This window comes from Anomalospiza imberbis, chromosome 2 (assembly GCF_031753505.1).
Source record: "Anomalospiza imberbis isolate Cuckoo-Finch-1a 21T00152 chromosome 2, ASM3175350v1, whole genome shotgun sequence".
NCBI classification, from domain to species: domain Eukaryota; kingdom Metazoa; phylum Chordata; class Aves; order Passeriformes; family Viduidae; genus Anomalospiza; species Anomalospiza imberbis.
Genome location: NC_089682.1, coordinates 36,527,614 through 36,554,879, shown reverse-complemented (window position 1 = coordinate 36,554,879; position 27,266 = coordinate 36,527,614). Strand labels below are relative to the sequence as shown.

Here is a 27,266-nt window from a genome sequence, read left to right as displayed (position 1 = left end):
GTAGCAAGTCTTCCATAGATTTTACATCAATGGAGTGTTATGAATTCCTGGGTCTTGGATGATACCTAGGAGAAGTTTTTAAGTTGAGGACCAAGCATCCAAATGACTTGTGAAGGGAAGCTATGAAAGTTACTGTGAGCTTCTGGATTGCAATCCTCAGGATATTCCCAAGCAAATAAACTGTTCATTTAGAGTGCTTCTACGAAAGAAGATTTCTCACATAGGAATTTAATTTAGGGAAAATGGAAAGAATTAATTCTTTCTCTCCCTGCCTTTTGGAGCACTTCATACAGGAGAATGAGGGGATGCTAACATATGTATCAAATGTCACTTCTGTTTCAATTCTCCCATCTGCTTAATGCATAATACTTATCATTAGGTAAACCATTAGGGAAAGGGCTGAATGTATGGAGATGGACCTTTTCATCTTCTTTCATTTGGCAGCGTGAAGCACGAATGCTCGATGCCCAAGTGTGTCATTCCTCTGACAGGTTCTGCTGACATGGAATGAATCAAGCCTGGCTCATCACAAAACAATTTTAGAGGACAGCAGTTCATTCAGTGTTCTGTGATTCCAGTGTTTTCTTTAATCACATCTGAGGATGCCCCTCTTTGCTGCTTTTTTTTTTTTTTTTTGATAGATGCTTGTAATAGCCCAATGCAGATTGCTGTGACCATATCTTGTGTGACCTGAGGCAGCTGCACATTTCTTCTGAGAGCATGACAGTCTTATTCTCAGTTCCACCTTATTTCCATTGATTATATTGTTTGTTTGGTGTTGTCTTACTTTAAGAGCTTTAGGCACAAGGAAATGTGTTATGTATTGAGTAGGTTTTTTTGGATAATCTTAGGCCAAATGTGGTATTAGCTGAGGCTGGAAAAAGGCAAAAAAATCTTCATAGAATCATTTAGGCTGGAAAAGACCTCCAGGATCAAGTCCAACTTTGACCAGTCACCACTTTGCTAACCAGACCATGGCACTGAGTGCCCGGTCCAGTCATTTCTTGAACACCTCCAGGGATGGTGACTCAGCCTTGGTGAGGTTGAAGACCTTGCCCACAAAAATATGACATCTGGATATTCATAAAATATAATTAATCTATTTCTTCACTGAATTCTGCCTCCTTTCTGGTTCAAGATTTTCTTTGGGGTTTTTTTTTTGTTTGTTTTGGTTTTTTTGTTTGTTTGTTTGTTTGTTTTTTTTGGTTTTTTTTTTTTTTTTTTTTTTTTTGAAGTAGTTTTCCTAGTGTCTTATTCAGTTTAATTTTGGATTTTACCCACACAACATCATCTGGTGTTTTTTTACAGAAATATTCTCTTGTCAAACTAATTTATTTTATTTAAGAAACCTGTTCTTACTTAGGCTAAAGATGTAGTTCATCCCAGAAAATAGCCCTCATTTTAGCTATGGTTATCTAAAACAAGAAACAGGCTTATATCTAGAGTGAAAGAAATGTTATCAGCTTGTCATTTCTTACAATCCCAGTGTCATCAGCCAGAAATGCATCCATTATCACACATTGTGTCTTGTATGTTGGATATTTAGGAGAAGAGACCAAAGGATCAGCTGAAAATGCATCACTGAGCTCCTTAATCCTTATACAGTTGTGGATATTAGAAATATGATAAGAGAATGAATAAAAATCAAGTTTGCATTTTTATTCTGATAGAGGATATTTAATTTATTTCTGGTTAAATTGTGCCTGATTGAGTCAATCAGAAAAATCCAATGTGATTGGCAGAGAACATGTCAGAGATTGTGTGTTGTGATGCAAAATTTTATGTTCATACACTCAATATCTTCCAGTGAATTGAAGGTCTCATTAATTAGTAAGAGTTTTATAAATATTAAAAAAAGGGGGAAAAAAGCTGGCACTTTTTCTGTGGCTTTGTTACAGAGAATGCTTTTCCTCTTCCTTTTAATGTACTAAAATTTTATGAAGAAACAAAAAGAGCAATTTGACAGAACATGCTGTTTTCATGGCATAATATAATTGCCTAACAGTCACAGAACAGGAAGAAGTAATTAGATTACTAGTATAAGTATCATCAGAAATAGGAAAGTTGTCAATTTTCATAACATTTTGAGAGTAACTGAAAAGACTGAAGAAAATTAATAAGTGTAGGAGAGAACTGGGACTTTGCCTCCCACAGTTATTTTGCACTCTAGTGGAACTATGGATTCATAGCATTAGCAAAATAATTATCATTAGAAAAGGAGGCAAAAGTGGAGAGCCTTCAGTCAAAAAAATAAAAGGAAATGGTTCAATAAACTGATTAGTAAACTAATTTTTTTCACTATTTGGTGTATTAAATATGAATTGTAGAATTGCACCTCTGAGATGGTGTTTTAAAAAAAATCAGAACAAAGCCCTGCTACTTTATTTATAAGTATGAAATCAGAGCCAGATAGAAGTGAATGATTTGCCACTCAGTATTCTACTCATGGGTCAGTTTCATGTACACAAGTTTTTTTATGTGTAATAACAGACAGTTTAGAACAGAAATATGTTTGCAGGGGGAAGGAGGGACTGGGGAAAAAATACCAAACAGATGGGAGAAAAACAGGAGTGAATAAAGATTCTTTAAAATACATGCCATGAAAATATTTGCTCCTATTCTTGTTGTCAGTTAGGAAATAGTCTTTTGCAAAATTCTGAAAATGAAGTGGGTTTAGGAAGCTAATTTTTTAAAGTATCTAAAGGTCTAAAGGGGAAGTTCTGCATTAACACAGGCCTACCAGACACACATTCTTTTATAGAGGAGGAGACTGGGCGTCTCCCCTTGCTGTGCAGTCACTGTGTCTGCGTCTCGTGCAGAATTGATTGAATTCATTGCTTCATCTCCTTCCCGTGTCATGCCACAAGAAATTTGATTGACATCTGAAATATTCCACTTTAAATTCCAGATAGTTAGTTGTTAGAGTGTTTTAGTTGTTAAAGAGTATGTCCATGGATTTGTATTTTCAACATAGTTATTGAAGTAAAGCGGAAAAGAACGTGTGAAAACATGAGGAGAAAGAGACAGGGAATCTAAGCCATGACAGGTTATGTGCTTTTCAAATGTCTTTAATGCAAGTGTCCCAGAAAACATGCAATTATTTACTATTTAGTTCCATTTGTGTTATCTTTTTTCCTAATGTGCTTGTCACTCTTAGTGTGATCAAATAGCAGTTTGCAATATATTTAAGTTGTGTGAAAGCCATGGCCATCATTGTCTTGCCCACCACAGTTTTACAAACCTTGCAATGACTCTTAAAGGGAAAGGCTAATGTAATAATAGTCTAATTAAACTGAAAGCACAATTGAGTAATTACCTTGTAGCTACAGGAAAAAAAATTAAAAAAATAAAAAAGCCCAGATTAGGGCTGAATTCTTCCTCTTCTAAATTCAGACACCCTCCTTAGAATGCGTGGTGGCTTTGCACCTACTCTGTACTTCAGCGCACTGTAACAGTGCAGAGACATGAAAATAGATAAAGGAAAAACAAAAGGAATAAAAGAAGCAGAAGATAATAATAAAGAGACAGAATAAAAACCAGACTAGCAAAACCTGTAAAACAAAGCGCATTTATGAGGTACAGTGACATAAGAAAGGAAAAGAGAATGAAAACATAAGGCAGGAAAATAGCATATGGAAAGGAGGCTTGAAACAACTGGAATAATCATAAAATTTTTAAGGCTTGATTTATCAAATCTAAAATGGCGTGCCAGCAAGAGAGAGAAAAGTAAAAGAAGAGGCATTATTATTCAAGGAGAAAGTACCTCAAAAGCTTTTGAGCAGCATAAATTGCATTGGAATAGAACAGGACTACACTAAGATTATTGATGAAGGATTTTATGTCACTAACTTCCTATTCAATGAAAGTAATATAGTCTAGTATACCCTTGAGATGTGTTTGGAAGACTATTTCTTGCAAAATCAGTGCTACCAATATTTAATGTGAACTAGGGAAGTCATGATTTTTACTTCAAGGAAAAAAAAAGTTGTTTTGAGCACACCTACAAGTACTTGAGTTTTATGTATTTATATATCCATCTTAGAGATTGCATGTCTACTATGCCTTGGAGTTTGAAAGATAATGTCATGTTTATGCTGTTTTTTCTCCTAAGCACTGTCTTCCTCAGTGGCCCAGAACATTTGCATCATTTCCATCTTAGATAAAAACTAGGTAGATCTTGCAAATTCTCTTGATCCATTAGTTAATCTAATGATAATTTATTAAAACTATGCCCTTATTCTAACCTCAGTAAAAATGCTGCAGTCCTCTCAGTGTGCTTTTCCCTTCCATTCAGCTCAAAAAAAGGAGAGCACAATCTCAGCAGTTAAATGAAGAGCTATGTAGGCTCCCATAAATATAATTTCGAAGTCAGCATGTCCTGTCTCTGCTTCTCTGTGAGTTAGGCTACCTTAGGATACAAAAGGGAAAATCCTGCACAAAGCTACCTGCCATGGGGCTCATATGCCCAAAGATCTGCTACTTGAGCTGTGAGTTCTTGAGGATATGTGTTATGCTGAAATTCTCCCCTTGGGAGCAGGAGGTGAGTGAAGGTGTCCCTCCCAGTCAGACTGTGACATACTTGGACCAAAGGCTGCCACAGGCAGGAATTGCCTGGTAATTGATTGCAGCAGGGCTTCCTGCTGATTAAGATGCTTCTTGATGTGAATAATAGTGACAGATTGTCTTTGACTGAAAGAGTGTCTTGTTGGAAATGTTTAGTGTCAGTTTTAGAGAGCTCTCAGTGATTTTAGTCTTCTGCCAGGTCATAGAATAATAGAAAATGTTGAGTTTGAAAGGACCTATCAGGGTCATCGAGTCCAACTCGTGGCCTTGCACAGGATACCCCAAAAGTCACACCATGTGCTCTCAGGAGCGTTGTCCAAGTGCTCTCTGAAGTCAGACAGGCTGATGTTGTGACCACATCCCTGATTCAAACACCTTTTCCTGATATCCAGCCTAAACATCCCCTGGCTCAGCTTCATGCTGTTTCCTGTCACTGGTCACAGAGAGAAGAGAGCGGTGCCTGCCCCTCTGCTTCCCCTCATGGGGGTGCTGAAGACCACAATGAGGTCTCCTCTCAGTCTCCTCCAGGCTGAACAGATCGAGTGACCTCAGCCATTTGTCAGAAGGCTTCCCCTCCACTCCTTTCACCATCTTCGTGGCCTCCTTTGGACACTCTCCAACAGCTTCATGTCTTTTTTATATTGTGGCACCTAAAGCTGCCCCCAGCACTCGAGGTGAGGCTGCCCCAGCCCCGAGCAGAGCGGGACAATCCCCTCCCTTGCCCGGCTGGCCATGCTGGGCCTGGTGCCCTCCAGGACAGGGATGTCCCTCCTGGCTGCCAGGGCACTGCTGTCTCAGATCTAATTTACCATCAACCAGGACCCCCAGGGCCCTATCCATGGCACTGCTCCCCAGCCTCTCATTCCCCAGGCTACACACACAGCAAGGGCTGTCCTGTCCTGTCCCAGGTGCACAATCCAGCACCTGCCCTTGTTAAACTTCATGCTGTTGGTGATCACCCATCTCTAATTTCTCAAGTTCTCTCTGCCCTCAAGAGAGTTGGCAGCTCCTTCCAGTTTAGAATTGTTGGCAAGATTAGTATTCCTGTGAGTCCTGCATCCAGGACAGTAATGAAGATGTTGAAGAGAACCTAGATCCAGTAGTGGAAAAAAAAAAAAAAAAGTGAAAACAGCAGTGGCTCTAGCACTGCTACAGTGGGTAACTTGCCTATGCCTGGCAGAAGTTTTGTAAAATTCAACCATGTCTGAGCTGCAGAATAGTAGCAATCAGCTCTGTTTGCTCATGTCAGCTCAATATGAGACCTGTCTGCTGTTTCACAGAGCAGTTTTCTTTCCCCTTTGAGAAGTAATTAAGCTTATCTGTGATGTATATTCCCTGTGTCAAATGATCTTTTATGGTGCATTGGCTCAGGTGGTCTGATTAGCAAAAACATCACCTTGCAGTGAAAAATGGAGAATAATTTCTCCTTTATCTTTCTGGTTATAGGCATAAGACTCACTTTTTATTCTATGCTGTAAAAACTTATTTGAAGAGCTATCTCCAATATGATTTGCTGATATAATGAGCATAAGAAAACTACTTAAATCTAGAATAAATATTGCAATAGATGAATGATGGAGACTGATCAAATATTTAGGCATTTAATGGTCCTGTAAATCGTTACTGTGAATTCTGATGCACTCTTGCTAGTCCTGCTGGACAATTATAATCCACTTTGTAATGGCATAGTACAGTATCTGAAGAATAAAAGGTTTCCTTAACATGAAGGTTACACATAATTAGTTACAAGAATAAAACAATTCTCTGTCTTGTGGGGTTTTTTTCAGCAATCAATGTGCCAGTAAAATCAGATTCAACTCAGTAAATAGGAAAAAACTTGGAAATTTCCCACAGTGAATTACAACATTGCTGTGTAAGTGAAAAAAAAAAGCCTTGCAAAGAGCCTTGAAAAATATCTGTATGTCAGTCAGGAGGCAGAGATACCAGCTGAGATAAGCAGCCAAGGGCAGGACTGTGCTGAAGTACCAGCACAGGTACTTGGTGTGGTATAACCAGATCACTGTGCTTACACTGCTGTTTCTGAATTCAGCTAGTGCAGCTGGACTGATGTCAGATCCCTCTGCACCCTGCCATTAATAGCATGCTGGCTCTGATATTCCTCCTGTGGTACTGCATTTTTCACTACAGAACCAGCTTTGGTGGGGACTGTACTGCTGTTCCTTCCTGTATCTGATGCATTCTTTGTGGCATCTTACTTTGAGGCTGTTCCAAAGGCCACAACCACCAAGAAGTATATTTGTATGCAGAAACACATTTTTATTGTGTGTTACATCCTGTTTCCCCTTCACTTCTGCCTACAGCTTAGCCTGGCTTTCTCTTTGAGTGCAGCCCCATGCAGTGGCACTCTTCTGTGTCCAGTGACATTCCACATTGTCAGTGTGTGTCGTTCCTGTGCATCCACAGGGGACCCTGAGGTGGTACCTGCTTTAGCCAGGCAACAAAGACAATAAAAAAACTGCCTCCCAAGAGCTTTCCTCTCATCATATTGAGCATTTCAAATGCCAGGTATGCCTGTACAAAGAAGGAAACTCTTCCCTGGGACTGTGCATATACAAGATGTTGCTTCTGTGGCCAAGGAGCAGAGAATGGCTGGTCCAGAGAGTTGTCCTTGTTCAACACCATACACATCTGTGGCAATTGCAGTTTATTTTTATATTTAGGTACGGGCCATGGAAAAATGGAATATAGTTGTCCAGATTTTCCCCAAGGAGCTCCAGGCTGTGGAAATGGCTCCCAATTTTTATTTAAAAAAATACAGGTCTACCAGTTTTTAAAATATCCTAAATTATGAGAGGGTTTTTATTATTATTTGTTGGGGATTTTGTTTGTTTCATTTTTTATTGTTGTGGTTTTTTACCCTGTGAGATAATAAGTTTCAGAGCTCTGAGATAGTTGGGGTGCTATGATATATTTTTTTTCCTACTTTGAGTCTGGTGTTGCTAATTTTCTTGATTTTAAATGCATTCTCAGATGATTTGATTGGCAATAAAATTAATTTCCCCATGTCAAGCCTGTTGTGCCCATGATGGCAATTGTTGAGTCATTTCTCCCTGCCCTTATCCTGACCCATGAGCCTTATGTTATATATTCTCTTCCCAGGAATAGAATGCCACTTATTTTTTTGTTTATAACAAGAAATCACATTTTAGCTCTTTCCTCTTTTTTATATTAATGGACTCAGTATCTCTTGGGCTGCTAGTAAACATCTGCTTTTCTGAAATAGGAGTAGAAGGTAAAACCCAGGTTTATCAAAGACCTTAGAGACTGGTATAAATGTTGAGATAAGAGTGTGCAATTCCTACCTCTTAGACATTTTGTTCATGTCTCATTTTTCTCAAAGCGTTTTAGTCTTTGAGAATAGTTTAGAGCTATTTTCTTCTCTCTACCAGTGTTTGTTTACATGTTGCACATGGCCATGAGTGCAATTTTCATTTGATAATGTAGAAGTTGTTAATGTTACCGTAGCAAAGCACTTAAAATTTTGAGCTAGAAACTTAACTGGTACAATGTCATCTGAGAATCTATTTATGATGAGCAATGTGTTAGAGCAGGAATTACATCTGAGTATTTCTGACTGAGTGATTCCCTTCATTGTTATTTTGGTCAAGATCACATTCTTTCATAGTCAGAATAAAGCTGCTTTGACAGGAGGCTGACATCAGAGTGTAAACAACATCATGCTTTCAGGCTGTCTTGCAATATTTTTAGGCTGCCCTTGAAACCACAGGTTTGTTTAAATGCATTAATTTAATTGTTGCTAAGTTTCACTGTGGAGTGAAGCACAGACAGAAAAGTAGAAAAGAAGTAAACAGTTTTGTAGCTGTGTGTTTAGATAGTGCATCATATTTCTCTTTTAAATACAGGAGACTGAAATGTGTTTTCAGAAAGTTTTTTGTTATACTAATAAAAATAGCAAGAATTACCTTTTTTTTCCTGAAAAAAATGCAGACAAAATAAGGGCAGATTTTATATTAAAAGGCAGAAGTCTCTCCATTAAATTTCTGGGGATGTGCTTGCAAGAGCTGCTGATCTCTTAAGAAGGTTAATGACTATGCTACAGTAGGAAGAAGCTGTTCAGCTAATGCACACTTCAGTAAATTAAAAACCCCTCTATTGCACTCAGGTGTTTTATTCACATATTTTCCTCTTGCCTTGTCCCAGAAAGACAAGATGGCTGAAACTTCTTCAGATTCCTGCATCTGAAATCACAATAAAAACCTCTGTTGTCACCAGAAACATGTGAGTGGAATGCAGGAAAAAGATCTGGAGGAGGAGTTACCTGCTGCTACCTTCAGTGGCAAGACAGGTTTCCTTCATTCCTGAAGTAGTAAGTCATGATGGGGTGTGTATTTTTGAGCTTTGGGGGTTTTCAGGTACTGTGATGTGATGCCAGGGAGAAATAACTTCAACAGCTGCAATAATGTGCCTGTAGCACTGTGGTGCACACTGACACACGTCTCATTAAAATATATATAACTGCATTGTGATGCAGGTGTAGTGCAGGGAAGAGAGGGGAGTTTTTTGGTTGTCCTTCACTTTATGAATTGTTCCTCTTACATTGGCCAGTGTTAAGTATAGTGCTAAAGCACAACCTTAAAGCAAAAGAATTTGTTGGAGGTAGTAAAATCAGAGCATTATTAGTCAAAATCACTGAAATAAGGAAGAGGTGGATGCACTGGTTTGTAGTCAGTGAGGAGAATGGAATTGAATCCATCTCAAAGGCCGTAGTAGCAAGCACATGGATATAAAGCAGTGGGACTTAAAAGGGTTTTCAAATGCTTGTTCAGTTCAGCTGTTCCAGACAAACACTTTGTTCCTGTTCTTGCTGCTGCTACCCCAGCACTCAGCAGCCAGGAGATGAACAGAGCTGTTAACACTCAGCCAATTTGTGTTTCTGTGTCAATACAGGAATGTTTCCATTCCATTTTCTGGAATGAGAGCTGAATCTCCCTCCACCTTTTTTGGTTACCTTGCCTTTTCCCTAATAACATTTTACAGCAAATGTGCAGATGGAAGGAAAAGTCACTGTGACTGCATGGAGTTAGAAATCATGGGCTCAGTGAGGTAAAAGTGATATGAGACAAGGTCAAACCACAAACCAGGACCCAAAGTAGAAGCAGTTCAGTGTTTCTCAGGAACACATTCAGTGCTTTGGAGAGAAGCATGGCAGCCTCAGTGGGGAATAGATTGCTCACTCCTCAGGATTGTGCCTCTCAGTGTTAGTTTCTATATGAGAGGTGGATGAATCAGGAATTAAAGGTCCTGTGTATTTGCTTTTAAAAGAGAAAATATCTCTTGCAAGTCTTAAAGGTGTACCTTGCTAGTATAGGTCTGTGCAACCCTCCAGTGAAAGGAATGAATTGTAAGGCATTGTGGCTTTATAGGGTCCCTTCTTCAATTGTATAATGTTCTTGAGTGATAAAGAAGAGTGCTTTGAGTTTCAGTGGCATTGCATCCTTGTGTGGGAAAATTTTGCAAATGCTGTCTCCTGTGTTTTTAATAACACAGAGTTACTTCCCCCTTGAGTTATTCTGCAGAAGTCTGAAAAATACTTCGTTCATCTCTGAGTATTTTCTACGAGTTGTTTCTTATGAAGTTAATGGGGCAATAACCAGAAAAGTCACTTTTTTCATCAAAGCTTCACTGTGTAGATTGTTCCTTGTTCCTCTCTTTGTAGTTCTACCTGCCTTACAAGATTTATGTGCTAAAATTAAATGATGCTGCTTCAGTGTTGTGCTCTACTGAGACCTGTGTCACTTACCATTTTTAGTAGTTAGGAGCTGATGTGGCAGGATGCGTTTAGGCTTTGTTTTCTGAGACAGCTAAAAATAGAATTGTTTGATAATATTTCATTTATCACCATGATGGTACCTAAGGGGCGCTGCAAAACTTAGTTTTGTTTTCAACTAAGTTGGACAATTGTGCAGAAGCTGATACCTAGTTACTATGGCATTACAATATCAGCAAATATAACTACTAAACAGAAATTTGAAAAAGCAATAATAGCTTAAAAAAAAGTTATATCAAAAGTTTTTGGGAGCTCAGAAAGTTAAATGCAGAAAAAGGCGATAACAAATAAGCACCCCTAAATTGATCAATACATTTTTTTGGAGTGCAAACTGAATGCCTAGGACTTTCCCTGTGTCTGTTCTGTCAGTCTCCAACCTCCTTTTATTAGCCCTAGATAGAAGATAAACAACAAGACTGACAGCTTTGTGTCCTTTGGCATTTTTGTGTCACCATCACAGAGTAAGAGGGTATTATGTCATCACTCAAGCCTGTCAGGTTTGGTTTAGTCTGCTGTTTGTCTTAACGATTGTTTTCCTCTTTTTTTTTGCCCCCTCAGTTGGTACACATACCCTGTATAGATTGTATATTGTTGCTGTTACCAGAATCCATTTTTCAGAGGAGAGGTGTTTTGAACTTCAGCCATAGAAATGTCACCCTTTTTGTTCTTGTACACCAAAATAGAAATTAGAAAAAGAAGCATCTTCTGCACTCCATCAGTTCTGGTCTATGCACAACTTTTTCATAACTCACATATTCAAACATTATTTGTATTAATATTATAAGCAACATTTTTTATTCTGGCAAAAGGACTCTTAGATTTTTATTTTTTTAAGACTTTGTTTAGGAAAATTCATTATGTATAATGGTTGTGGAATCTCTGTAGGTTTGAGCACTGTACATTGATGACTGGTGCCTAGTATATACCTTTAATTGTATCATTTACGGATGAAATAAAAGAGAATCTTAGCTGAGGTTTGTCTTTTGAAAACAGTCAAATAGGTGTGATGGGAGGTTGAAGAGTCAACACTTGGTTTTTGTTAATTACTTTGTAGCATGTGGAAAGTACTGGTTTTCCTCAACGAGGGAAGTCATAGGCTGCTTCCACAAAAAAAGCAGAGGTACCTATAGGAACTACCTCAGATTACATGTTTAAGCTCTTTGAGAAATGTCTGGAAAGAGCAAGAAAAAATAGGAACAGATTGCTCTAAAGGCAGCAAGCTGAAGAAGAAAATATCTAAACTAAACATTATGAAGTCCTAATGAGGGGAAATAAAACCTGGAAAACCAACTTCAACCTAAAAGATTCTGTTCAATGCTTCTTGGGACTCTCCACTTTTCTCTAAAAGTAACATGTAAGCCAGGTCAGATCTTGCTCACACTGAAACAAAGACACAGAGAAGAGGCTGCTTAGTCTAGCTGGTAGCCAGATAGCTGAATCAGTCAGTTAAGGGATGGAAAGGAAGGGACAAATTTTTAGTTGTCACAGTCCCTAATGCAAGCCAGTAATACGACCTTTTTTCCACCAATCTTCTCAGAGAACGTTGTAACCATCTGGGCCTTGTACTGTCTTAATGGATTTTGCTCACACCTTTACCTACTGAAGCTATGCCACTGCAGATATTCACAGTAGGAAGCAGAAAAAAAAATAAGCTAGCAAGTAGGAAACATAAGAAAACGTTTAAATCTTTCCTTCAATTAGTATGTATTTCTATTTATATGTGTAATGTCTGTATTCACATAAATTAGGACAGTTTCAAAGGAGGCTTCATATGACAGATGCCCCAAAGTCCAGCAGTGATGGCATGCAAATAGATGGTCAAGTGAGGTGGAAATTCTGGAATCTGCCCCTTCTGAGCAGGGTTGTATAACCAGGCCCTTGTGGGTAACAATGCATGTTTGGGCCAATCACAGTTTGCCAGAGGAGATCCAGCAGGTAATTCTGGGGATGTCTGGTGGGTGAGCTCCTGGGTGAAATCAGTGGAACAGCACTTTCTTTGAGAGTTACCATGATACAGAAAGAGGATCTGTCCTGCACTCCCAATCCAGTTAAATGACCCAGGAGAATTCAGGCAGTTGCCTGGAGGCATTTGTACCTTCTGAGAGACTCGAGCTCAGCAACTCAGCTAGATACTTGTCATTGAATAATTGAAGAATTTCAGCAGAGCCCAAAGGTTTTCCTTAGACACAAAGATTCATGTTTCTGATGTTTGCTGAAGGTTTTTTTTTTTTTTGTGCTAAGTTCATCCCCAGCTAGAGTTAGGTGCCATTCCTTAATAAATTGCCAGAAATATCAGAGACCAAATAATGGTTCAGAGTGCCATTGAGCCTCCTAGGTATTGCTGTAGTGGCTCTTTGACACGTCTGTCTCTGCTGTCAAATTTATTCCAGTAGAGATAACCTTACAAGATGATACTTGATTTACATTACCTGATTTGTTCTGTAATGGGGGAGATCAGAGTGGAGTCCTTGATTTCATTTTCACAGGGAACAATATATCTTTAATTTTAAAATGGATGATCGGTTCCCACATTCAGAGAAGTTGACTATGGCAATCCCCATTGCAGAGCAGGGTAATCATCATTCCCATCCTACTTTGTTGCAGTCAGAAATGTTTCATCTTGCCTCATTTGTAGCTGTCTGTCTTGGATCTAGATAGACACACCTGGGCCAGATCCTCAAGTAGTCCCACAGTCTTTCCCCCTCCTTTCCCATTCCTCTGAATTTAAGCAGTCTCCAAGGAACCTTATCCTCTAAAGTGCTATTGGTGGAGACAAAGGCATTTTTTGCTCCTTTTTTTTTGGCTTTAATCCACTTATTGTTTTATGTCTGCTGGCAGAATTAGGAAAATGGATTAGGATTTGCACTTGAGGATAAAATTTTGTCTTCATCCCCTGGAGATAAACCTGGTTGCAGACTCTTCTAATTATTGGTGTAAAGCTCATGATCAAGATTTTACAGTAGGAAGCTCCCCATGGTCTCCTATACAACTTCATAGTGCCTTTGAGATAGTGTTAATTCGTATGGCTCTGATTACCCTTCACCTGTGTGTGAAGTTAAATCTGCTGCTATTCTTAAATTTATAGGATTGCAGTTTTCTGTGCAAGAACAGTTTGAAATTTTTTTTAATTTTATTTTATTTCTTGGTGGCAGTGGTAGTGGATTGTTTTATTCTAATCTATCACTGTTTGGTGATACTTTCTAGGATCCAACTAGACAAAATTTAATCTGCAAAGGAAGTTTAAAATGTAGGAGACACTAGAGAAATTGGCTCTGAGTATTTTTCTATAGAATTATTGTTTGTTTCTTTCTTTGTTTTTTAATTCAGCTTTTTAAGCAAGGGTTTATTAAGTTTTGTATGATGTAATTTTTCTTTTCCTTATCTCAGAATGGGTCTATTGGAAATAAAAGTAATACATTATGACTATTGTCTATTCAAGCATAGAGGGTTCAAAAATGTATTCAGTAAGTCAGTATTTGAAGATCTAAGTTGCCAGAGCTTCCAGAATTCAGTGGTGGTTGTTATTTCTGCCCATGATGCTGCAATTCAATGCTGATGCAGAAGTTTTCTTGGGAAGCTCAAGCTTGTGCTATCCTCCTACAAGTGGCAAAAGCAGCTCATACCAGATGACAATGCCATAGAACAGGATCCTGCAGCATGTGAGAGCTCACCTGTGTGTACTCAGACAAATGTCAGGGCCCCTTTCCTTCACTTTATCACTTTCTGTTGTTCTATCTGGAAAGATTTCCACTGATTCAATCAAATGTTTTTTAAATTCTTTTTTATTTGGGAAAAAAGACATGTCTGTGGGAGGGCCTACCCAGAACAGCACTCAATTCCAGAGGTGATCGCATTTATCTTTCAACATTTTCCCTGTAGCAGGTAAGACTTATTTCTATGGATGGATAGTCTTCAAACAGTTTTCTTTATTGCAGTTCAGCAGAACACTCTGCAGGGTATCAGTTTTTAATTATATGAAAGCAATTTCAAAGCCAAAAAGGTGGAGAGTAATGCCTGAGAAATTTCTGTTTGTTTGTTTTATTTTTCTGTAGTATTATGTTACAGGCAAAAGCTGTATGAATCAGAGAGTCCTCCAAGGAGCCTCTGGAGATCATGCAGTCCAACTGCCCTGCTCAAGATGGATCAGCCAGGGCAGATTGCCCCAGACCATGTCCAGTCAGATTTTGAGTAGGTAAAGCTGAAGATTTTACACCTTTTTGGGATCCTGTGAAGTAAAATACAGTACCATAGTTCTTTCTGTGATTAAGTTTTAAGTTTGTGGAGGATTATCTCCAATGTTGGAGAAGAGTGTGAGGAGCCCTCCCACTGAGGAGGAAGCAGCAGCACTAACACCGAGTGATGAACTCCATAACATTAACAAGAGGGATTTCTCTCCCTAAGTGAACTGAAGAAAGACTATTTTAGAGGTGATAAATTGACTGAAATTTTACGTTTTGTTTCTTTACGTTGTCAGTGGGAAAGAAAAGGTTGTAGGGAGAGTAGTGTCCTGAAGGTTTTGTTCTGATCCCTATTATTCTTTCTTTTAGTTACTGTTAATAAATTTTTCTTTATATCCTTTTAAAGTTTTGAACCTGCTTTGCCTTTCTCCTAATCCTATGTCACAGCAGGAAATGAGTAAGTACATTCTAGTGAGTGCGCTGGTGATTAGCCAGCACTGAACCCACCACGTGAACTGACCACAGCCCCCATTCTGTCCCTCTGTGCTGCTGGGAAAGAGGAGCTCAGAGAATATTGGGAGAAAGAAGGGAGTTTGGAATATTGGAATATTCCAGGGAATATTGGAAAGAAGGGAGGGTTGGAAAGATAGGTGTTTGGATATTTGACTTTATTTCTTATTATGCTACTCTGATTTGATTGGTAATAAATTAATTTTGCTCAGCCAAGGCTGTTTTGCCCATGACAGTGCTGAGCAATGTCTCCCTGTCCTTGTCCTGACCCATGAGCCTTTCATTATATTTTCTCTCCCCTGTCCAGCTGAGGAGGTGAGTGATAGAGAAGTTTGGATGGCACTCAGGTCCCACCAAAATGATTGATGCTGCCTTTATGGCCCTACTCTAGTATGACCCTGGCTTTGTTCTACTGGGTGAGCCTAGAAATGGGCACAACATTTCAGGTGTGATGTCTCCAGTGCTGAGGAGACTGCAGAGATCAACTTGGGCCTGTGAGCAACGCTCTTCCTAATACAGCTCAGCATGCTGATAAGGGTAAAGCAATTTAAATTTACAATGGTTATGTTTTTGAACTTCTGCAACAGATAAAATGTACTTGGGAGTTTATATTTGGAAATACAAAGTAATAAGTTAATTTGATGTACTCTTCCCTTTTAAAGAGTTGCTGATCATTGTTCCTGATGTATATTGTATATGTAATTGGTTTAGCCCATTCTTCTTCAAATTTTTTTTTTCCAGTGGCCTCATTCTTACAGAGAACCTGTCTAGCACACAGAGGAAATAAAATTATTTATTACAGAAAATAGGAAAAATGTTACTAATAGAGATAACAGAGTTTTTTATCAATTAAAGATTGATGAGGAGAAGAAGAAGGGACTAGATGGATTAAAAACTGGAGTAAAGGAGAGTTTATTCCAAAGATTGGCAAGACCCACCTAGGTGTGCGATCAGAAAAGATTTCAAAGAAAAGGAACAATGATGAAGAGTAAGAGGAATGAAAAAATGAGGAACGGATGGGATCGGTGAGGCAGAAAAAATATGTTCTCTTTGAAAAAAAATGTTTATTGAGTATACTAAAGGCTGTGACAAAGGAAAATAATTAAATAAAAAAAATATTTAGTTTTTGTTAGAGAATTAAAAATATTAAAATATATAAAAAATAGCCACAAAAATTGATCACTGTTGGAAGAACTCCCTACATTTTTAATTATTAATTGCTTCCTTTCATATGACAATCATGATGTGCAAATCTGTTTTTCATAGGAATTAAACTAAAGACAGAGTAGTTTAGGTGGTTTCTTAGTGAGTCTTCAAACGGTATCAGTTAAGCAAAGTGCTGTGTGAGAACCAATAATAATAATAATTAATTGTTGCAAGTGGGAAGTATTAGTAGCATTCTCTAGCTGTAAATAGCTGTTACTCTCCATATTTCTTTTTTCAAATTAATGTCTTTTGTCCTTTACCTCTTGCTACAATTTGAACAGGCAAGAAACAACAAGAAAGAACCAACAACCATTTTCTTCCCAACTCATAAAAAAAGGAAATTCCTCCAAAAAATGTTTAATTGAAAATTTCAGGATACATTCAGTTGCTTTTGTCTAGACATATGTGTTAATCATGGACGAGTTTCTTCTGGTATACTCAAATATATCTGGTGTATGTGAATGGCCCAAAAAAAGTCAGATTTTGGGGATAAATATTACCAGTGTTAGCAGGACTTCACATCTATTATTGTCAGTATCTACTATTAGTTAAATATATGCATTTATTCACAGTAGAGTTTTTTTTTTATTCTGTGCACCTATCAGTACTTGGTATGCTGTCATATGTCAGGTGTTTGCTTTTATTTTCTAAATAATATTCTCTAGTACTTGGTGAATATGTCTGGCCACCACTGTGGAGTCTAAACATTTTATTGCTGCACTTGTGTCACCACATTCTTGGAATATAGCTGCAAAAGTGCATTTACACAAACTAAATTTAGTCTAGAAAAGTTAATTTTTATCGTCCTCTCTTTTGTTGGGTGTTTTTTTTTTGTTGTTTTTTTTTTTTTTTTCCCATTGACTATAGCAGGGAGGGACTGGCAGCTTCTTCTTAAGTAGGACTCAAATCCACATCCTCCATGAGGGAGAAAAACGCTTAGGAAAAGCTAAAGATTCATCTTTGTGAATATCTACTAAAGGGTTTTTTTATTTGGCACTTCAGGATTGGTCACACTTATGTATTTTGTAGTATTCAGGTTCTTTACCCCAGAAATATCCAGAATGACAAGATCCCAGAAAGTTTCACATTGGAAAGGGCCTCCGGAGGTCATCTAGTCCAGCTTGGTTCTCTGACTATGCTAGAGCAGCTTCCTATGAAACTTAGAGGACTAGATCTGCTGCCAGGTTTTTTTTTTCTTTTGAATTTGGATTAACTCCAGGATTCTCTGATCTTCTTGCTAAATAATCCCAAGTCTCTTAGCCTCAACTTGTATGAGAGAGGCTCCAATCCTTTCATTATGTGTTTCTGACACCATTTCTCACTAATAGATTCCTTCACAGCATATCTTCATGTGGAAAACTAAGACAAATCCTACAAAAGAGGGAGCATCTGTGTTCTTGTGGTGGAGATTCAGATTGTTTGCTGCTCAGCTGTGTGAGAGAGACATCATAAAACTTTAAGGGCTCTATCATAAAAGATGTTGCAGCCATCAAAGAGCTTTCTGGAATCCTCCCTGGAATTGCACTAGACTCATCTCGGATCTCCTGATACTTTGTTCCATTATGTCAATTCCCTCCTAGTGAGACTTGTGAGTCATCCCTAACAGCACTAATATCTTCAGTATTGATGCATACATTAGGCTTTGACTCTTCATTGGTACTGGGATCAATTGCTAGGTTGATTGCAGATGCATTCATCAATCGTCAGTGATTTCTTGGCTGTTTTGTCCAGGTTCTGTAATATTTTCAAGGCAGTGATCTGTTCTTAACTGGCCACTGGAGGAAGATGACTTGCTCTACTGGCTGCAGCGGAAGTTTAGGGAGTCTGACTGCTTAATGTAGTTAGGAAGAATGAGTATTCCTGTGTTGGCATCTGTAGCCAACATAGCCATCTGTTACAGGAGGGATGATGTTCATTTCTGTATCTATGTGATCAAGAAGTGTAGGAAGAACAGGGGCTATTGGGGTTCCCAATATTCCGGGAGGAGACACACCGCAACAAGGGGCATCTTACAGCTGTTCTCAGGTAGAAAAAAATCTCTTTTAGAACACCAAAAAGAGAGAAAGTCTCTCCATCTTCTACTGAAATATTATGTTTGAACAGGACTGCATTCTTTAGAAGTTAGAAGATTCTGACTTTCCAAGGAATATGGAGCAGAACCATAAACATGACTCTACCATGAGTAACACTCATTCATGCTACTAAAAACACATCCAGTGTCATGGGATCATTTAGCTTAGCTAGTGAACAGGCAGAACTGTAATGTCACCATCTGCAAGGTCAGGGAAATACAGCTCTTCAGCTTCCTTGAGGCATGGTCAGCTGCAGAAACACACACAAAAAATGTATTGCATTTGGGCAGGCCTGAATAGAACCTGGTCGTGCAGCAGTGCTAAAAGTGTAAAGTCTGACTGAGTTATTCTGTGCTCTCTGTCCTTTAGGATTCCTTTCATTCAAAGCTGACTAATGCCAGTGCATGAAGGTCACCAGCAGTGACTGTGAAGAGCAGTCTCCTGGCAAGGAAAAAGAGTATTCCAGAACTGCTGTACTTTAAAATACATAGATGGCCTTGGTAGAGCTCTGTGCTGTTTGACCAGACAGTTTTTAATACCTGCATAAGCTTAACTCTGCCTTGGTCAGGAATCTTTAAGTACTGCTACCACACTGATTAGTATCAACATCAGTAGCATGAGGAAAAAAATTACCTGGTCTGATCTATGCAGAAGGGCAAACTTGGAAATCTATGTAGTTTTTTTTTGGCTTGCAAGAGGATTAGTATTTATTTCTCACTTCTATTACAATAAAGTTATTATCTAACATTTCTCAATCACAGTGAAGTCCTATTTAACCTGAAACAGTTTTTTGTCTTTTCAGTATTACCCTCATTATTATAGAAAAAAAAAAAAATTCTAATTCCTGTTAGTCTTTCCTTAGGTACATGTGGACTTATTACATCTCTCCATTGTATTATTTTCATTTTCTTAATATTATTTTTGCAGCAGTAGTCCATCAGTAGACCTTCAGAAATTCTCTTCCCAACTGAGAGACTGTTTCTGTCTGTAATTTACAATATATGGCACAGTGTGATGTATGCTATTTTGGAATGTTGTAGCATTTTCTTTTACCATAATTGCAAGGTACAACCCAGAATAGGATTCATCATTTTAGAGTGGTGCTGCATTTGAACATATAGTTAAATAATTTCCTCTAAATTCCTCAGGGCTCCTTTCCTGCATTACTGTTTTCAAAACATTCATCTCCAACTTAGTATATAAAACTACGAATTACTTTTATCTATTGAATCTCATTTATTTTAATTCTGTCCATCTCTAACCTTGCCAGATCATTTTTCAGTTTTAAGCTTTGCAGCTGTATATTTGAGAAGTATGATTTTTAAATATTTTCTAGGCTACTGTGCTGTGGTACGTGTCCAGTTGCATTAGGATAATAGGAAATCTTGTAATTCCCTGTTGAACAAGGAACCAGATGAACAGACCTTGTAAGACAATGTTTCATCCTGACTAATGTGATTTTTCTTTTATTATTTGGAGGGACAGTTAACTATTATTTCAACACAGTAAAACAGTAAAGCATCTTCATAGTTCAAAGCCTGTGTGCTTTGCAAAGATTTGAAACTTAAATTTCTTATGGGAAAGAGAGTCAGGCCTCAGACCTCCTCAGACAATAAATATCATCCTTATGATTCTCAAAAGACAAGAAGAAAATAAGTTCACTGCTTCTTTAATAAAAGAAACAGGCATTACACACCCTAGAAGGCAAGTTTTTCTTCTCTTTTTGCATGTTGCCATGTTTCTTGAATGCTCTGAAAAAGAATGAAGCCCATACAGAACATGATTGTCAGAGAAAAGGTAGCTCAGTGCAGAAAATCTGCCATGCAGCAAAGTTTTCTGTATTCCACGCATGAAGGGCATGTAGCCATCCTGGCCTTCGTCACTTGGCAACAGTTGGTGAAACCTCAACTCAGCAGCTGTGTTCAAGATCATAAGTCCTTGTAAGTCACCTTAAACTCTTTTTCATTTTATCCAGATTGCAGCAAATGGAGAATCGTTGTTGTTTCACTGAAGAAATTACCTTTCTGTTTGGGTTCTCCTCATAAGCATCTAAGGCTGTGCGCCCTGATAAATAATAGATAAGGTTGTGCAGACAGGTTCTGAGTCCCCAGTGCTTTGGCCTTTTCAAGGCAAGCACAGAGTAGATGCCTCTCTTAGTGAGGCTGTCAGCACCTCTCCTGATGAAGGGAGTTTGCTGCATATCTTTGGCAGATGCATTATGCAACATGCAAAAATTCTGAAAAATTTAAAAAGGAGGAAGCAGCTTGCTGTTGAACATTCTTCTCTAAATAACGTAGTCAAATATTTCAGCAGTGTATCTCTGCTGAAAACAATCTAGTCTTTTCTTATTAGGCTGCAAGCCACAGCATCAAGTAGAAGATGGCCAGATGATTAGAGGTGGAAGAAGTATATTTCTATTGATCCCATTATTTCTTCTTTTTGATCACCAAATACTTAAGAATGCACTGGAATGAAAGTAAAACCTGTCTCCGGGGATTCTTCTGTAGTTCTTCAGTTTCTAAACCTTTTCTTAGTACCTTTTATGAAGCTCAGTATGCCCCAAATTTATTACGTACATGAATGAGTTTAAAAATTCAGTGATATTGAAGTATTCTCGGCATCCAAGTAACTGAAAACTGTGAAAGACACGTTTGGAATGTCTGTTTGAACTCATCTGTGTTATTAATCACTTTCCTAATGGGGGAAAAGCCATCATGTATCTGCTAATTGGTCAGACTGTTCCACAGCCAATTAGCCAAAGATCCCTCCACAGTATTGCAACCTTCAGTTTATGTGATTTCTGCTGATTTTGCCTATAAATGATGCCACCTTTAAAGGACACCAATGGTACATATGTCAGCCAATTTGATAGGTTGCATAGAAAATCCTAATTCTTTTCCCTCTACAATAGCATTACCTGTGAAAGTAGACTCAGTTTGAGGACCTCTGTCCCAGGGGGAAAATGTGATAGCTTCACAAATGCAGTGCTGTGGACAGGTAAGAATGCCCTCCACTGAGAGGTAAAAACAACCTCAGCACATGCCAAAGTAGAAATAGAAAACATGGGATTACTAAAAATTCACACTGCCACCCTTGTTACTTGCATGAAAATAATCATCTTGCATGAGTGGAAATGAAAGAAGAGGGAAATGGATTTTCTTTCCACGTGAAAAACAACTGAGAAGTTTTAAAGTCTTAGGAATTCAGACACCATGCAAGTACGGACTAGGTAGGTTAGGCATGAATAGAACAACTGTGTATCAGTCCTTCTTCTTCTGAATGTTTTGAAAATAAATATGAATGTTTAGAAGACACAGAATAACAACACTAGTTTGCTTTGTTCCATTTATTCCTGTTCTGTCTCACTTTTTTCTTGCTCTGGTGGTGGTGGTTGATGCACAACTATAAGCAAATTCTGTAGATCATCCTCTGGAGGCCTTGGTGTATTGAATTCATTAGAAGCAAAGAAAAAGGGCCTTCTCAAGTATATCCAGAAACACAACATAAATCCCTTTAAATCTATTTCAGATTATGGTACAGCATTCAGAAAGTTTGAATCTGAAAATCAGAGGGATTGTTTCAGTTTCATAAATATTAGAATTCTGGGAGTTTAGCGTGACCTGGAGAGTATCAGAAATCCTTCTGGTTCCAACTAATGGTTATGTTATTCCTATGAGAGAGGGAAGAATTCCAACATAAGGAAGACTATTTTGTTGAGTGAATCCCAGGATGGCAGCATATGTCAAGTTAGTATTCTCAAAATATCAGAAAATTACTCTAGAGAATTTGGGGATTTTGTTGTTTGTTTTTTTCCCATTCTTCAAATACATGACTCAAAATACTACAAAAATGTGTTCATTTTAGATGAAATGGCATTAGAGATGCTGCTGTATGGCTACTATGTCTAACAGGTCCAACTGCCTTTTCTTCGTGGTATGAAATGTGGAAATTTTTTTCCATTTTGGCAAATTTCTAAGGTTCCTTTGTCTCTCTGTTATAATTCCTGCTGCAGGCTTTCTCTTTGATAATGTATGATTTTTTTTTTCCCCCAAAAATAAAGCAGAGCTTTGTTTGATTGTGAACAAGGAGGCCAGTTTATTGTGATGGTCATCAGTCTCAATAATTACTAATTAATGCAGCTGAAATACATGACTATCTCTTACTCATAATTTCCTCAACTATACAAATTATCAAGGTTGCTTGTTTCTGTGTCAGAGAACATTCTGAAAGGAAATCTTTTCCACAGGAAAAGAGAATGACAGGTAAAATAAATGAAGTGTGTCTGCTTAGGAACAAGTGTTTTATGCATAATTATTTCATGCCTTGCAAATTAACTACATCATATGTGCCTGGGAATTACAGAAAACTGACGTAATGTATCTAGGGCATATTGGAATTTACTATGTAATTATATTTCTTGTTGCATTTTGTATTTTTCAAACAGCTTGCAACATGAGAATCCAGAAAAGTGATGCCAGTGCTAGTATTCTCTGATACTGCTTTTGGCATATGTGTATTTCCGAGAAGTCAAATAAATATTCTGTTTATTTATCCTTTTGCTAGTATCTCTGTAGGTATGCAAACTATGGATACGGTAATGATGCAGCAACGTAGGTTGAAATCCCCATGAAGAGGCCAGAAGGGTCTGTTTGGATTCTAACAAAGTGAAATGTTAAAAACAAAGGAGTTTCTAAGAAGGTTCCAAAAGAGCAGTGTTCTACTTTTACTGTTAAAGTGCTAATTAAATATAATAGAACATTTTGTATTTTACTCTATGGAACTTTATTTGACCTACTGTCGTGGAGCTGCTTGCCACTTGGTACCTTTCAGTAGCTGCCTTCTGTCCAGGCTCCATGGGCTGCTTTGCTTCATCAGCCAAACTTGGCAAGGTTTTCTGCCATGAGCAAGACCCTGCTCCACTCACTCACAATGCTTGGATATCATGAATTGCTAGAATTACCCCTGGTTTCTCCACTGTTGCTTTTGTTTCCATCACCCTTTAAAGCAAAATGCACCTAAGACACAAAATGGAAACAAACCAGTTCTGGCATCTATCACAGCTATCAATTTCATGAAGATAAACTGGTGTATTTCTAAACAGATGAGGATATAGAAACAAGAATACAATTTAAAAATAAGATTCTAAAAAGTTTCTGTGTAAGTGCTCACCTTGTCTGAACTGTAGCAGTAAAATTTGGTTTCCTTGTCATCTGCGTAGATGGGAAACTTACAAATATTCAGGTTTGAAAATGATGGAAGAGATAATTGTTTTTAGACCCAGCTCTTACAAAAATGCTTCTGACAAACAGCTTTCCTGCAAAGGAGTTTATGCTCTTTGCAGCATTTATTGTAAAGGCTGTGTTGATATTTCCATTAGAAAACTTTCTTGCAGTTCTTTCAATAAAAATCCACTCCGTAATGAAACATGGAACATCTGATCTCATCTCTTGACCAGTGGTTGTTTTTACCAGCTTTCTACAAAATTGACTGAGCTGTTTTTTATATTTTACAAAGGTTAGAAAAGGTGTGGAGGGGAGGAGGTGAGGGAGGGGAGCAGTAGGAATGTAGCGGATGGAAACAGTTTGTATTTCAGTTGTAGGATCAAAACGATGTGCTGTTGGCATCATCTGTAGGCCAGTTGTGCTGTAGTGGAATTCTTTACTTTTCTTCTTAGGGCATGGAATTCTACACTTTGTCCCATCTGTAGGAAAATATTTCAACAGATACCTAAATCTTTATCACAAGGCAGCAACAACTGAAAATTATAACAAAGTAACATACTATGTAAAATGATATAGTGCATTATTTTTAAAATAATTTCAGATTACAGGGAGAAAAAGATCACCACTTCCAAATTATGGAGTGCTGAGAGGCTTTTTGGGTTTGGTCTGTTTTTTTTGTTTTGGTTTTCCATTTTTCTGCTGTTCCCAAATTATGTAAACACGTGTCGTGGGGATCAAACCATTTGGAAAAACATAAATCATTTTTTAATTTTTTTTGGAAGGTCAGTAACATGAAATAAACTACAATTCTTTTGTGTGCTCATTTGCCTCTGACTAGAATTGACAATCTGAGAAAGGAATTCTGAGTCCCCATCTACTTGGTCAGCAACAGCTTCACCGTTGTGAAGAGTTTTGACTGCCAAAGCCAAAATAACCAGCTTTGCTGCTGTTTGGGGTTGGTAGATACTTGCTTTATGTGCTTTTTTGTTTTCCTGAGCTTGTTTTTCTCAGCTGTTCTGTCAGCTTTGCATTTTGTGGCTTCTGGTTCACTTTCTTGTTTCCTTTAAGGTTACTTCTCTTTTCATCATTATCTAGACTTGATATTATAAATTAAATAATTGTGGGGTTTTTTTTCTTGTTGTGGCTGGCCAGATAACATCTCAGTTCTGTTTGGAGTGTGTCCATTACACACAGCCTCAGTCCTTTTGATGTGCCTTGAAGAAGTTCAAGGCATGCCTTTATGTTAGGCATGATTAAGTTGCCACCTTTCAGTCCTCAGAACCTGAAGAAGATGAAGCTGAGCTTTAGCTGGCCTACCCTGAAATAATCAGCAAATTCAGCTGAAATTTTCTGGTGAGAACAAACCTAAATGGCAGTCTTAGAAGAAGACAAATTCATGAGACGCTTTTGCTGACTCTTCACTGTCTCTTCTTATTTTGGTGTAAATCTACCTGGATTGACTTGGACGGCAATTGGGCAGAAACATCTAGGTTAAGTAGCAAAAGAACCATAGTAAAACTCTATTTATTTTTGTCATTGGAAGATGTATACTAGACACATCTAAGAGTCTTTGGAGACTTTGGAAAGAGGTGAGAGGGAGCAGCATTAGGGACTTGAACATCTTTGTTCAACTGTCTTGATAAATATCCTAGTCCCATTTTACTTTTGACTTTCAGAGGTTTGCTGTAAACATAGACTCACTGAAGTTTCACACACTATCAGGCCGGACATTTCAATCTAGAGGTATACAGCTAAACTTCCTGAGTTATAGAAGCTTTTTTATTGTTTGCTTAGGAGAATTACAGTGTTTTCTCACTTATGATATTAGTATTTCTATGCTGTGGAATGGCTTGGATGATACCTGCGGATTCCTGAAGCAACTTTACTGCAGAAAAATAGAATGTTTGGGAATGTTTTGCCAGTTTTTCAATAGAAAATGGAGGTCAACCTAAGTATAGGTTATAAAATACTTTCAGTTTTAAAGCATTAACTAAAGTGACATTTTGAATTTAAGTGAATCTACATGAGCCTTCTCCCTCATTGCTTCCATGCAAACAGAAACGATCATATTTTTATGTGTAATCAGAAATGGAAAGCCACTGTACTCAATTACCTCAATTGCTAAGTGTACTATACATGCATGTATAAGTGGAACTTTCAGTCTCTTAGTAATAAGAAAAAATTATTTACAAAATTTGAGAAATCTGATATTCCAGTTCAATATTAGTAATAATGGACATAGGAAAAATCTGTAGGCAAACTATGCAGGGCTAGATACAGGATTCTCAACATCTTTAAATACATGGAAAACAAGCTGGTTTTGGGAAGGATTTATTTTAGGCACTGAACAAAGCTGTGAGGGGGAAGAAATCAAAGTCATTGTTGGGATTTTCAGAGGAAGGCCAGTAATTCAAGTACTGTAGTTTCTAGGTTTATATATGTTAAAAATCACTCAATACACCCCTCAAAATCTTGCTCAACTCTTCCACTTTATTCCGCAGAGAAAACAAACTGCTCTGCATAGACAACTGTGTCCACACCCTTGTGTTCTAGGGCCTGGTTTGTCTAGGAACCTTCATGAAGCCTCTTGTACAGCACCCCACGCTTTGTTCACGTGCTGAATCCAACAGTAATGTCGATTTTTTTGTTGTTTTTCAGCTCTGAGGGACAACAGAATCGAGCTGGTGCGAGCGTCGTGGCACGAGCTGAGTATCAGTGTCAGCGACGTGTCCCTGTCGGACGAAGGGCAGTACACCTGCTCTTTGTTCACCATGCCTGTCAAAACTTCCAAGGCTTTCCTCACCGTCCTCGGTAAGTACAAAATGAGCTGAGCAGAAAGAAGCAAGTGTTAAACTCCTCAGGCTCTGGCAAATTATGATAAGAATGAACTTTTCTAAGGCTTGGCAGAAGATAAATGTAAACGTCTGATCTAGTTTCCCCTGATGTTTATTGTTTCATATTGCTGGGCTGAAAAATAACATGCCTCTTACTGTTTGCACCGTGGCAGGATAATGAGTTAGGGAGCACACAAACACCACGGAACGAGTGCTCCATAAAATGGACATAACCTCTAGATGCCGAGCACCACGAGTGCAGGGAAGGTGCATGTGTTCATCTCCTGACAATCTATTGGATAGGGCAAAGGGGAGAAAATCAGAAAGCATGAAATCAAAACGGGCTTTAGAGCTTTATCACTTTTCCTTAGCTGTGCATTTTTGTGGCTCATTCTGCTTTTTTTTTTTTTTTTTTTTTTTGGTCTATAAAGTGCAAATTTTCACTGGGTTTGCCGCTTCTTTTATGCTTTATCCTCGAAGTGCTCTGCTGTTTTCCCCAAAGGTTACAGATACACATAGAAAAGCAATAGATTTCAAGAGATGCCCAGGAAATAAAGTTTCTGCTCAAAGCTTTATATGATTCTATGAATGTCAGTAGCCCAATCAGCCAAAATTGCTATAGTTCACTAAAACACACCTGCGAACCTAAAAGGCTATATGATTTTAGAGATTGATTTTTATTCTTTTTTCCTTTTTTCTGTCCCTGAACATTACTCTTTCTTTCTTTTTGTTTTATTTTTATATGTGGATGGACAGACAGTTGAATTTAATAGAACTAATGTAAGATATTCTCTGTTGCAGTAATATTCACATTAATCCAGACAGGGAATTGGTTTTGTGCTTAGGATATCAAATGCATCTCCATTTCAGTC

General features: G+C 38.0%; 1 protein-coding gene across 4 annotated transcripts in view; it reads left to right on the top strand.

Moving 5' to 3' along the window:
• Window positions 1–27,266, top strand: part of CADM2 (cell adhesion molecule 2) — a 571,727-nt gene that overhangs the window by 434,480 nt on the left and 109,981 nt on the right. For all 4 annotated transcript variants that reach the window (XM_068180588.1, XM_068180585.1, XM_068180586.1 and 1 more), the window contains one exon: window positions 26,219–26,371. In XM_068180588.1, coding sequence (XP_068036689.1) covers window positions 26,219–26,371 — 153 coding nt within the window. The remainder of the gene's footprint in view (window positions 1–26,218; window positions 26,372–27,266) is intronic.